Below are 13,705 nucleotides of genomic sequence, written 5' to 3'. Positions count from 1 at the left end.
TAGATCATTGATCTCTCAACTAAGTTGACCCCAGAGCCAAATTCAATTCAGAATTTATATACTAAGCTACAACAGCTCATGGCTCAACAATTGGAATTGAGGAATGAAGAACACAAGATCAGTATGGACATAATGACACTTCAGACATTATTCCTTTCTCATCTTTCATCCATTCAAGAACAGCTCAACCAAGCCACATACCTCTCTACTACACAAGAGGGAAGCACTTTAGATGGCTTAATTTCATTATTGGTTGATATTAATGCACATACTTCTTTAATGGATAGTGTAAAGGATGCCTTCTCTGTCGCTCTCACCGAAGCCAAGACAAAGTATAAATGCATTTTTTATCAGTTGCCACCTCCAAATGGTAACTAAATTTTTATGTTTGTCAAAAAGGGGGAGTCTATAGTATTCAAAGTATCAACCAACATGAGTATAGTACATAGGGGGAGTATACCGAGCAGAATGAGCAGAATAAGTAGAGTATGCAGAGAAATGAACAGTGACTACAAAATATTGATCACCGAGCACACTGGTCAGAATTTTGTACAGTACATTGATAAGGGGAGTATATATTTATTATACTATTTCATTGGCTAATGTATATACTGTATGTTTAGTCAAAATTTTGCAAAGTATATAGATTTTTTTTGAGTTATGACTTTGAAAGTAGTTTTGTCAAACATCTCAACTAATGTCAAAAGGGGAGATTGTTACTACTTATCAGATTGCCATTAGTTTTATATCCAAAGTAATTCTATATACTCTAGTCGGTTACTACTACCAAAATATTTAGTCGGTATGCACAGCCTAGTCGGTTACAGAAGAAAGCAGTCACAGAACGCAGTATACACCGAGCTGTCTACTGAGTATCCTTTTATGTCTACCAAGCAGCAAAGATGACACACTGAGTTGATATACACTGAGTGAAACGTGTTACCAGATTCATTGAACCTAGACATGCATATGAAAACGTGTTACAAGATCGAGGCACATCTAACCATTATCACATTAGAAATTGCACTAGAAGATTGTGTATGATTTTGAGGTCATCTAACCAATGAAATAATTTGCATGTTTATTCATTCAATAAATCATGTTTGTATGATCGAAGCAATGAATGAATCACCGACATAAGAGATGTATTTATACAGCATGAGTTAAGCATGTATGTATGAATGTAAGAAGACTGTTACAAAGACACAGAGGTCACCGAGAAGGTTTTCAGAGAACAGTTAAAGAACAGAGTAAACGGAAGGGTTTACTGAGTTACTATATGGGTTACTGAGGTATGCTATAAGCAAGGTAACTTATTCTGAGCACATAGAATATGCTATAACATTCCAGATGTAAAGTTGCAGATATTTGTAATGATTTTATTGTAATATTTTGAAGTTGTAAGAGATACCTCTAACAGGGTAAAAGACTCTAATCAAGTCTATAAATTGTAAAGCCTCTAACCAGGTACAACATTTAGTTTAAGTGTTGTAAAATCCTTCAGCAAGGTAGATCTAACAGATCTTGATACTCCTAACAGGGTAAGCTATCAGAAATAGCTAAAATGTAGCTCTAACCGAGCATCTTTATTATTGTAGTAGTGAAGTTGTGGGTGCCATCCCCACCGCGGTTTTTCTCTCTAACCAAGAGTTTCTGCGTAACTAAAATATATGTGTTATGGAGTGAATCATGTATGATTGTTATCTATTTGTTTTAGCTTTATTTTATGTTACTGCACTATTCAGTTTATGCATAACAGTAAAGTTATTATTCAAGAAATTTTTTGGAGTACTGATTCACCCCTCCCCTCTTAGTACATTAGCTTTCCATATTGGGCCTAACAGGAAAGGAGCATGGCACTGTGGTCCTACCCAGGACAAGGGCGTGGCACCTTGGTCCCTTCATTTTGCAGTCAAATTTGACAAGTTGCAGACTCAAGACCTCTAGTTTGCAATGTCTCAGTTGCAGCCTTCTATCTGCAGAAACAGGACAGTGGCATAGCACCCTGGTCCAGGTAAGTTTTTTTTAGTTTGCAGCATTAGGTACACATACAAAATCCTCCCCCTTTCATGCTTTTAGTATCTCAGTTTCAGATCTGCAAGTTTGTGTAATTCTGAGTTCATTTGTGCTTCATTCTTTATTTCTTAGTCTAGTTGATCATTCAAACCCTAGTTTTTCTCATCATTTGCAATAAGAGGAATAGAAACCCTAAGATTTAATCCTTGGCTCTCTCTTTCTCATAAGAAGTAGCCAAAGTGAGCTATCTCCCTAGGCTCTTTCGTATTCCCAATGTGTTGGCAAAAGTGGGATTAGGTCAGGTAGTCACCCGATCTCACTTTTTCCGCCCCCGAAAAAATCAATGTAGTGGTTTATTTAATTAGGTTTCAATAGTAAAGTGGTGAAAATCATGATTATGGCTTTGTATTTTATTGAAGATACTACAAATGAATTAAAAAGCAATATTTACTTGAAGTCTGGTGCATGAGCACCCTAGGTTTATTAGGCTTCAAAGAGTATAAAGTTGGGATTTTATTTTGTTTTATGTTATTACATGTAATAAGGTACTCAATGACCATCTCATACCTATTTTGGGTCATAGGAATTAAAATTGATTCATTTTGCAAATATTGTAAGCAAGTTGAAAAACATGGAATGTGAAGGTCTTAGGTGGTACATCAGGGAAAGTTGAATGGTTGGAAGTTAAAAATTAGTTGTAAATATGTTGTATATACCTTAAAAATTATTTTTAAGGTCTAATTCTATGGGGGGAGAGGTTTGGAGATTGTTGGAGATTGTGAAGAAGAAGAAACCCTTATTTTTGTGCATTATTTCTGAACTTTTCTCATGTTGTAGAATGTTCTCTTCAATTGTATGAATTTTATCTTCCATGTAATTATCTTAAAATGGTTGGATAAGTTATTTATGTGATATTACTTCCATTTCCAATTGGTCTCATCAATTTTCATTGGGATTTGTAAAATTTATGCCATTTTTGGTACAGGTTGTCTTGAATGACTTTTTTCCCTGTAATAGTCTGAAATAAATGTATGCTACAAACTGGTACTATATAATAATAGTGTGAAACCAATGGGAAAAGGTGGATAAATTATTCTAGTTTCATTTCCTTTTTATCTGATCCAATTTCATTAAGCTTTGAATGAGTTAGGACATTTTTAGTGAGAGTAGGTATGTGACAAAACTAGGGTTTCCATCAAGCATTAAGAGAACTATATCTTTGTATTGCATCAGCCCAAAGGGATCAAACATGGTGAGAGTTTTCTTTAAATTGATAAACAAGGATCCTACAAAGCAATTTGGATTATCTGATCATTTGAGAAAGATATGGATGCTTTTGTGTGTCTTTTCATAGTAAATATTGTCATGAGGGTTTAACAAAATAATACATTATTGAGTTGTATGATGTAATGATGATTTGTATGCCATCAAAATAAATAGTAAGAGGCCATGATTAGTCCAATATTATATTTCCTTTCTGAATTTTAATATGACATATGTGAAATAGACCAAAGAAGCAATGTATCCAAGTGATGTAATTGGAATGCACTGTGAATTCACTTAAGTATATCTTGTATGTTGATTGATGTTAGTCCTTCGTCTGCATCAAATCCTATGATATGGTTCAAAATCCTTGGAAAGTGTCCTAAGGCACTTAATATGTATTAGGAAAATAATTTGTAATATTTAATTCTCACCATTGTTTGTAATACATTCATAAGGGGTGTTGGGTTACACTAGCAAGGATTAAAGTGGGTTGTGAACACAAATATTTAATATTATTTTCCCCAATTATGGATGTCTATAAAAAGATAAAATATACGAATTTAAGAAATTAGAAAAAGAGTGAATTATGGGCTTCCTAAAGTGGGGGTATAGAATAGGCATTAGGTGTCCCTTGGTTTTCAGTCATTTATTAAATTTAATGTATTTTTTATCTTGCAAGTATAGGTGTCCATGTCAGAGAGAAGGTATTGGAAGCTAAACATATGTATTTTTGAGTTTTGTGAAGGTATTAGAAGTGTTATGGTCATGAGTAATGAAGATAATTCTTTGGGAACTTTTATTGGTGGTTTTGGAGCTCTTGCCATTCTATAAATTCAACCTTTGGCTGTATATTTTATGTGCAATAGAATGGGGAACAATTGAATGTAGTTTTCTCTATAGGAATGAAGGAAAAATGGGAAGCATAAGGAAGTTGTTCAAATTTACAGAGGTGTTGCTATGGTGGAGGCAAAGAGGAGAATGAAAGTGATTGTATTGTACGCACTTTTATTGTTGTTAATACAAACTTGTCCTCTCTTCTTGGTGGAGTTTTTTCTCGAAAGGGTTTCTCCACGTAAATCCTGTGTTATGTGTGGATATTATGTTTCTTATTTATGCCTTATTGCTGCTATATTATGCTAATAATCATTATTTATTTTTGTTATAAGTTCACATAAGATGGGTTTATTAAGCATGGTTAACAAACTAATTTTTGGCACCATAATGAAGGATCTAATCGTGGGTTTTCCACAATTAAGGCAACTTAAGTTTCACATTTGCATATGAGTTTCATATTTTCAATTTGCTGATATTTAATCCTTGAATCTCATCCTTTGATTAGTTTTTTGGATAGAGATTGATATTCACAATCTTTGGCATTGAACCTATTTATTTTCCAACATCTGGTACAAGTGTTGAAGGTTATTGGTTCTGAGTATTCTGTTGGAAGTGTGTTGCTATGTTTGTCACTGATGACAAACCTATTGTACTAGATAGATGTTGATCCAAAAGTCTATGGTGCAAAGATATCTTATTGTGTTGATATTGAATTTATTCTATTTGTTATTTCAGAATTGTTTGACAGGTCCAAAAATTGTTATTGATGTCATTATCTTCATTGGCTATGTTTTAGTATTATGGATATGTGAGTTCTGTGGTTCAAAAATATCTTTGTGTTCTCTAGATGTTGTGATATTTTTCTTAGCCAGATGTGATATTCTAAGTTAAAAGTGTGTGTAATTGATTCGAGGTATGACAGAGAGTGTGGTGTGGAAATAGATAGCGAAATTCAATGAATATCAGAGAAAAAGAGTTGTGTTTGAATGATATGCAAGTTGTTTGAGATTGTGATAGAGTTATGAGACAATGTGTTGACAAATGAAGTCTGAGTTGTGTGTGTTGATGTTGGTCGCTTGATCTAGAGTTCAAGGACAACTTCATGTTCAGGAGATACTTCTTTTCAAATAAATTTGTTATATCTTTCCCTGTTGTAGTTAGCATCAAGTTTTCAAGTCATTTTTGTATCTTGCCCCAAGAGTAGTTATCCTTGGTTAGCAAGTCCAGAGTAGTGATCACTTTCATTGCAATCTGATATACATAGTGGATACATTTTGTGAGTTGAGTACTCACTATGGTTTTTCCTAGTTAGGGTTTTCCACGTACAAATTTTTGGTGGTGATGTGTTGATTATGTGTTTCTGTTTAATTGATTAAGTATTGTGAGTTACTTACATTGATTTTGATTTGGACTAATTCACCCCCCCTCTTAGTCTTGCCTTGCGTTCAACATATTCCTCTAATTTTGGTTTCTTAGTATGAAAAGCTTATGCGAATCATTTAGAAGGAATTAAAGGTTGTTGGAAGGCTTTTTGGGGCTGCAGTGAATGCTCTATGATTTAACTCTGTTTTTGCAGATTTGTGAGATTGGAAACCATGGATATTATCAATGTGATCTATGTTAGGCATTTGAAGCTCATGTCTATGGATCTTCATGGAGTTAGTTATGGTTTGGTAACTTGAAGCTCTTATTTGATAATACATGTCTATACTCTTGATTGGTGGTTTTGTTCCTTTACCTTGTGTTTATATGCAGTGAGAAGGTGTTCATGTTTGATGAGTATGGAGATCTGGATCACATCGAGATACACTAACTATTTTGACTACATCATGGAATGCTTATGAAATGGGTTCATGGTATTAGGCCATGGTTACATGAAAGAACTAGAAGATAATCCATTGACCTTTTTGTAAGTTGCGAAGAAAATAAGTTTCATATTGTTTAAGCTCCAGGACAACTTTAATTTCCTTTCTTGGTCTGCAGTGATCTCTTGTTTTTAGATATTGGGTTTTGTAGATATGAGGTATTTCCATTGTTTAGATGACATGCATAATGTGAATTTTTGGATGTTCAAATGGATCTCAAATTTATTGAGATGGTTTTGCAGGTTTTACCTATTAACTAAGATCTATGATATTACTGGATTTGAGGTATTTTGGATGGAGACAATTACAAAATTGCATGGCTACTTGGTATATTGATTAACAATGAGTTTGCATGTTTCATTGGATTTGGATCTACAAGTTATATAATTTTTAGGTGTGTACAACCTATTGATTGTAGTGGGATGACTTGAATATGGACTATCTATTTCCATGAGATAGTTTCAATGGTGATGCAAGCTTTGTTAGTTGGCCTTGTTTGTGGTCATTTGTTCATTGGTATGTTTCTTTGAGATATGAGGTTGGATATATAGAGACTTGATTGTAGGTTTAGAGTTGATATGTTGATTGCATGAAGTTTTATCTATGTTGGTTTAAGGTATTTAGCTTGGATGGATTGTATTTGTTGTGGTTTCTATTCCAGGTGGTATGAGTAAGGTAGTTACTTAGAGCCTTTGTTATCATTTGAATCAAATGCTTTTGTTCTTGTAGAGATTGGGGCATGTTTCAATGATAGTTGAGATGGTTCACATTGGCATGTTCCTTTTTCTTCCACATGTGGCATGTTGGAGGATGTGAGGAGTTTGTTGCTTGATGGTGGTTTTCATGGTTGCATTTGTAGGTATCTTGTTGGAGCATGAGAGCATGGTGAATATTCAGATGATACATGGATGGCTAAGGGATGGTTTTCATTGTTTGTGATTCCTATGGGTGTATTTACAATGCATGATATCAAGTGGGAGAATGTTAGGATTAAGGTACCATCTACTTTATAAATCCTATGACATGGTTCCAACATCTTTGGAAAGTATCCTAAGGCACTTAAGATGTATTGGAAAAATAATTTATAATATTTAATTATCGCCATTGTTTGTAATACATTCATAAGAGGTGATGGGTTACACTAGCAACGATTAAAGTGGGTTGTAAACATAAATATTTAATATCATTTTCCCCACTTTTGGATGTCTAGAATAAGACATTTAATGACTTAAGAAAGTGGAAAAAGAGTGGCTTATGGGAAACTCCAAGTGGGAGTATGGAAGAGGCAACATGTGTCTCTTGGTTTTTGTTCATTTATTACATTAAATGCAATGTTATCTTGCAATACATGTGTCCATGTTGGAGAGAAGGTAATGGAAGCTAAAGTGATATATTTTTGAGTTCCCTGGAGCCATTCCAAGTGTTGTGGTTTCTAGTAATGAAGAGTCTTCTTTGGGAAACTTTATTGGTGGTTTTGGAGCTCTTACCATTGTATAAATTCAACCTTTGGCTGTAGATTTAATGTGCAACACAATGGGAAATAATTGAATGTAATTTTCTCTATTGAATGAAGGATAGATGGGAGGCATAAGGAGGTTGTTCACATCTATAGAGGTGTTTATATGGTGGAGGAAAAGAAGAGAATGGAAGTGATTGTATTGTAAGCACTTTTGTTGTTGTTAATACAAGCTTGTCTTCTCTTCTTGGTGGAGTTTTTTTTTCACAAGGGTTTCTCAACATAAATCTTGTGTTATGTGTAGATGTTATGTTATTGATTTATGCCTTAATGCTATTGCCTTATGCTGATGTTAATCATTATTCATTACTGTTATAAGTTCACATAAGACAGGTTTATTAAGCATGGTTAACATGGTAATTTTTTGCATCATAACTTAGAAGAATGATCTAATCGTGGGTTTTCCACAATTAAGGCAACTCAAGTTTCACATTTGCATATGAAATTCAATATTTCATGTTGTTAATATCCAAGCCTTGAATCTCATTCTTTGATTACTTTATTGGATATAGATTTATCTTCACAATCTTTGGTATTAAACTTGTTTATTTCCCAACACTCATTATAACAACTAACTCAATTTATATTTGTTTTTCTATTTGTTAGTTTGTTTATTGAGGATTTTTTTTCTATAAATGTAATTTTTTAAATAAATAATTATGCTATATTTTTTTATCCTTTCTCTGTTGAATGCATTACAAGACCAAATAACACATTTACCAAATGCATACAAAACTAATAACTTGTATTTAATCCTAGCAAAAAATAATATGTTTGAATAGAGTTCTATTCATTTATATACTAAAAATTCAAAATAAAATATTTTTTATCCATTTATAAGTATGTTTATTTTATGTGAAAGGTTTAAACATGATTAATTTTACAACTAGACAAACAACTTGATTAATAGGACATAATTAATGGTATTAGTGAAATTGAATATATATACTTTTCATACGAAAGTATATAATACAAACACATAAAATAGTTCTTCTATGCTCCATGAGCTAAATTAGATATACAATTTACAAAATCTAATTTTGTGTCAAAGAGAGATAAATTATGCCATCCTAAATAGTTGCACCATTCTCTATATCACATGAACACCATTGTCACATGTTATTTTTATTATTCAATTCATTTTCATTAGTATGACAATGCATTTCATTGGTATTATCTTATAATATGTAGAAAATATTACTTCTATGCTACTAATGATGATTCAATGTTCATAAATCATACTTAGTATGATGCTTTCTTGATGATATGGAATTTTGATTAACAAATTATGGTGCTTAGTACATTTGTCAACATTCTAATTTTACTTTTCATTTTATGATGATGTTATTTAAAATGAAAAAATGATGTATTCACTTTATGTATATATGATTTATGTTTAAGTAGGTCCATGCTCTTATGAAGCAATTTTATTTTGTTCATTATTCTTATGTCATCATGTTTCTAGGCATAAATAATCCTTGTTTGAGCTATATACAATGTATGATACTTTTGGATTTACATATTTGGTTATACATGTATTTATGAAAAATTACTAACAGCATTTATAGGTGATCGTTGATTTGTATAATTAATGTATATCGAATCACCGTGATATTATTTTTAGGAAAATTTGTGAAATTAAAACCTATGTATCATTTGTTTTTGTCATTTGCATTAATCTATAACAAACACAATTTATCATACATTTATACTAATATACAATAAAATATTTACTTCCAGTCTAATTCTCTATATTAATTCTAATTTTTTTATAAAAATAAATCTTCTCCCTCTATATTAACTATACTCTAACTATATTCTATCTCATGCAGATTTAATTTAAAACATGAAAAATAATAATCGTTACATAATACTTATTAATAAATACACTCACCTAACCAGTTCAACTATTCAAACAAACAATGACAAAAGCTAACCATTATACAATACTTTTGATAACAACACTAATTTGAAACTAATTCAATCATCCAAACAAACAATGACAAAACTGACCATTACATAATACTTATTATTAAAAATACACTCACTCAACGAATTAAACTATTCTATATTGCTATGAACAAATTAGGTGTTTAAATCCCATTCCAAAGCTTTGATATTCTCTAGGTAATCTTGAGAAAGCCTAATCAGATATCTAACTTCAATTTTGCCACGTGACACAGTTGCCAGGATTGGAGGCCTGCTGTAAAGTGCCGGCACGTTGACTCGTTCTAAGCTCAAACAGGCTTACAAGTCCACATAAGAAGCCTATCGGCTAACTACTCATCTATTATGATGATAATGATTGCAGAGTCTTCTTCTGACAATTTATTCAGTCACATACCAATTGCCATGAAAATTATTCCGTTGGCTGTGCATTTTCTTGTCTTTTATTTACAACTTTGCTTGTCTGCACATACCAGTAACAATGGATCCTTTAACGATGAGCATGAGGCTCTGCTTGCCTTCAAGAATTCCATCACTTCTGATCCAAACAAAGTGTTATCATCTTGGGATGCCAACACTAACGTCTGCAATTGGACAGGCATTTCATGTAATAAGTTGATGAGAGTGACTGAAATTGATCTTGAGAGTATGGGTTTAGTAGGTTATATTTCTCCCTTCTTGGGAAATCTTTCCTTTCTAGAGTCTTTAAATGTCTACAATAATTCTTTCCATGGTGTTATTCCAGAGCTCTGCCAGAAGCTTAGCAACTTGCAAGAACTGCGTCTCCTGGGGAATCAGCTTATTGGGTCAATACCGACATCGCTAGGAAATTGTTCCAATCTGAAAGAATTGCATGTGTGGGGGAATCAGCTTAGTGGGCCAATACCAACATCTCTAGCAAATAGTTTCAATCTGCAAGTACTGAATCTGTCGGAGAATCAGCTTAGTGGACCAATACCATCTCTAGCAAATTGTTCCAATCTACAAGTATTGGATCTAGCTGAGAATCAGCTTAGTGGGACAATACCAGCATCTCTAGCAAATTGTTCCAATCTGCAAGTACTGAATCTCTGGGGGAATCAGTTTAGTGGACCAATACCATTTCTTCCAAATTGTTTCAATCTGGAAGTATTGAATCTAGCTGAGAATCAGCTTAGTGGGCCAATACCATCTCTAGCAAATTGGTCCAATCTGCAAGTATTGAATCTAGCTGAGAATCAGCTTAGTGGGCCAATACCAGCATCTCTAGGAAATTGTTCCAGTTTAGAACAATTGATTCTGAATGAGAATCAGTTTAGAGGACCGATACCAACATCTCTCGGGAATTGTTCTAATCTGCTAATACTGTTTCTGTGGGGGAATCAGCTTAGTGGGCCGATTCCGACATCTCTAGGAAATTGTTCCAAATTGGAATTTCTTTCCCTCGCTTTCAACAATCTCACTGGCACTGTACCTCTCCAATTGGGTAAGTTGAGCTCACTCCATCGTCTTCGATTAAATTATAACTTCCTTACCAGCTCTAGGAATTTGCCGTTGCTTGCAGCTCTTATTAATTGCTCTTCCCTGCAAGCCTTATACTTGGGTAATAATTATCTCGCTGAAGATTTGTCCCCTTCCATTGGCAAGCTGTCTACCAATCTCTCTGTATTGTCCTTGGAACAAAATCTTATAGGAGGGAGCATACCTCAAGAAATTGGCAATCTCACCAACTTGGCAATGATAAACTTTACCGGTAATGCATTCACTGGCTCCATTCCATCTACACTAGGAAGGCTTAAGATGCTAGAGAGGTTGTATCTGGACCAAAACAATTTGCAGGGACCCATTCCCAGCGAGATTGGTGCCCTTAACCATCTAGGGCTACTTTCTCTCTCTTTTAACCTTCTTACTGGACAAATTCCTCAGAGTATTGGCAATCTTCCCCAGCTAAGGCGCCTTTTTCTTGATAATAACCAATTTGTTGGAAAAATACCTCACGCTCTTGGCACATGTCTGACACTAGAACTAGTTGACCTATCCCATAATAATCTCACTGGAAACATACCACCAGAAGTTGCAGGCCTACCAAATTTACAATTTTACTTCAACCTGTCATGGAATTCACTACAAGGAAGCCTGCCAGATGATATTGGTAAAATGGCAATGGTTCAAGGAATAGATCTATCCGGAAATGAATTATCTGGAAAGATTCCAAGTGGTATAGAAAGTTGTATGAATCTACAATATCTCAACCTCTCTCATAACATTTTTGAAGGCCCAATTACAGATTCAGTTTCCAAGCTACGAAATCTCGAAGCATTGGATCTTTCCAACAACAAATTGTCTGGTAGAATACCAGATTCTCTTCAGAATCTAACGGCACTGAGTTTTCTGAATATTTCATTCAATTTGTTGAAAGGAGAAATTCCTAAAGGGAGACCATTTACAGACCTCACGGCGTCATCATTCAGAGGAAACCCTGGACTTTGTGGGCAATGGATACCTTCACTACCAGCATGTCCAATTGCATCTGCAGGGTCAACTGGAGGCCCCTGGAACTTCCATAAATTGTTTAAATACATAAGTTCTGTTATCTCCTTTCTAGTCGTATACTGCTTATATGTTTCACTTTTGTACAAATATTTCTTTGGGAAGGGCAATGTGGAACAACCATCAATAGAGTTTCCACATCCTAGAATCTCATATAAGGAGCTCACTACTGCAACTAATGGATTTGGCAAGGGCAACTTGCTAGGAGTTGGTGGTGTTGGCTCTGTATATAAAGGAGTTTTGGATAATGGAACATTGATAGCAGTTAAGGCTCTCAATATGGAGGATGAAGCAGCTCATAAAAGTTTCAACATTGAATGCCAAGTGCTCGGTAAAACCAGACACCGAAATATAGTAAAAGTCATAACTTCATGCTCTAATCTTGACTTCAAAAGTTTGGTTTTTGAGTTCATGTCTAATGGAAGCCTGGAGAGGCATTTGCATTGTGATGCTGGCAAGTGTAATATTGGGGGTGTCTGTAAAATGGATTTACAGACAAGAGTACAGATAGCCATGGACATTGCCCGTGGCTTGGCATATCTCCATCATGATTGTTCAATTCAAGTTGTTCACTGTGATTTGAAGCCCAACAATGTACTTCTGGACTTCTATATGACAGCACATATAGCTGATTTTGGAAACGCCCATATACTATCTGAAAATTCAATGCATTCATTTTCATCATCAACAACACTGAAAGGTGCTCTAGGCTACATTGCCCCTGGTAAACACTTCTTTTTCATGACATATCCTGCTGCTTCAATTTCATTATTACTGTTTAAATTGGTGGAAACTGACATGGGTTCAATGCAGAGTATGGAGTTGGTGCAAGGATATCAGCCAAGGGAGATGTTTACAGCTATGGAATTCTGTTATTGGAGATGTTAACAAGAAAGAGGCCAACTCACCAGATGTTTGTTGATGGACTCAGCTTGCGAATGTGGGTTAGTATGGCTTTCCCTGATAGAATTTCAGAGGTGGTTGATGATAGCTTGCTGTTGTGCAAAGGACGTGCTACAGATTCTACATGCAGTTGTCTTATTCAATTGGTTCGAGTAGCTTTGTTGTGCTCAAAAGATTCGCCGAAAGACAGACCAAGTATGGCAGAAGTTGTGGAGATGTTGGAATGTATTGAGGACATGTTTGAAGGGAGCAGAATAGATTCTAAATATCAATCTGATTTGTACCAAATGGTAAGCAGTGCAAGATGGGCAGGAAATCTTGTTAAGGTAGAAAACGGTCAGAGCACTTCCACGTTCCAGTCAAGTTCCTAAATTATGATGTAAATTGTTCACCACAGAATCAGGGAAACTGACTTTCAAATAATAGTAGTGATTGAAACTTGAAACTGCCTGCTATTCTGTGAAAGGGTTTACAAATGTCTTTTAATTTTTTAATCTTATCTTGGAGAGTTCAATTGGCAATTTGCTGCAGGAATGTTCAAAGCATATGACATCTCTCTTTATCCTCCTCTCTTTTGAACTATTTTAATTTGTCTTTATTTATTTGTTTTCCCACACAATGTCCATCATAGAAGTGACCTGATGTGGGACATGCGAGAACATCAAAACCATAGTCACATAATTTTTTAATTCGAAAATGATGATGGATTTGATTGGTAGTGAGTTGTATTATATAAAATTATTACTTGTAAGCTAATCATGATAATTCAATACGCATAACTCATCTAATTATGATGCTTTGTTAACAATATCAAAGTTTCATTAATGAT

General features: G+C 34.3%; 1 protein-coding gene across 1 annotated transcript in view; it reads left to right on the top strand.

The window, feature by feature from the left end:
- LOC131054753 (putative leucine-rich repeat receptor-like serine/threonine-protein kinase At2g24130) overlaps positions 1-13,275 on the top strand; it is a 90,907-nt gene extending 77,632 nt beyond the window's left edge. Inside the window, exons 2-4 of the mRNA XM_059212938.1 lie at positions 9,809-10,145; positions 10,209-12,697; positions 12,787-13,275. Of these exons, the coding sequence (XP_059068921.1) occupies positions 9,809-10,145; positions 10,209-12,697; positions 12,787-13,247 (3,287 nt within the window). The 3' untranslated portion in view covers positions 13,248-13,275. The remainder of the gene's footprint in view (positions 1-9,808; positions 10,146-10,208; positions 12,698-12,786) is intronic.
- The last annotated feature ends 430 nt before the right edge of the window (positions 13,276-13,705 follow it).

This window comes from Cryptomeria japonica, chromosome 2 (assembly GCF_030272615.1).
Source record: "Cryptomeria japonica chromosome 2, Sugi_1.0, whole genome shotgun sequence".
In the NCBI taxonomy this organism is placed as follows: Eukaryota; Viridiplantae; Streptophyta; class Pinopsida; order Cupressales; family Cupressaceae; genus Cryptomeria; species Cryptomeria japonica.
This window is presented reverse-complemented; position numbering and strand designations above follow the sequence as displayed.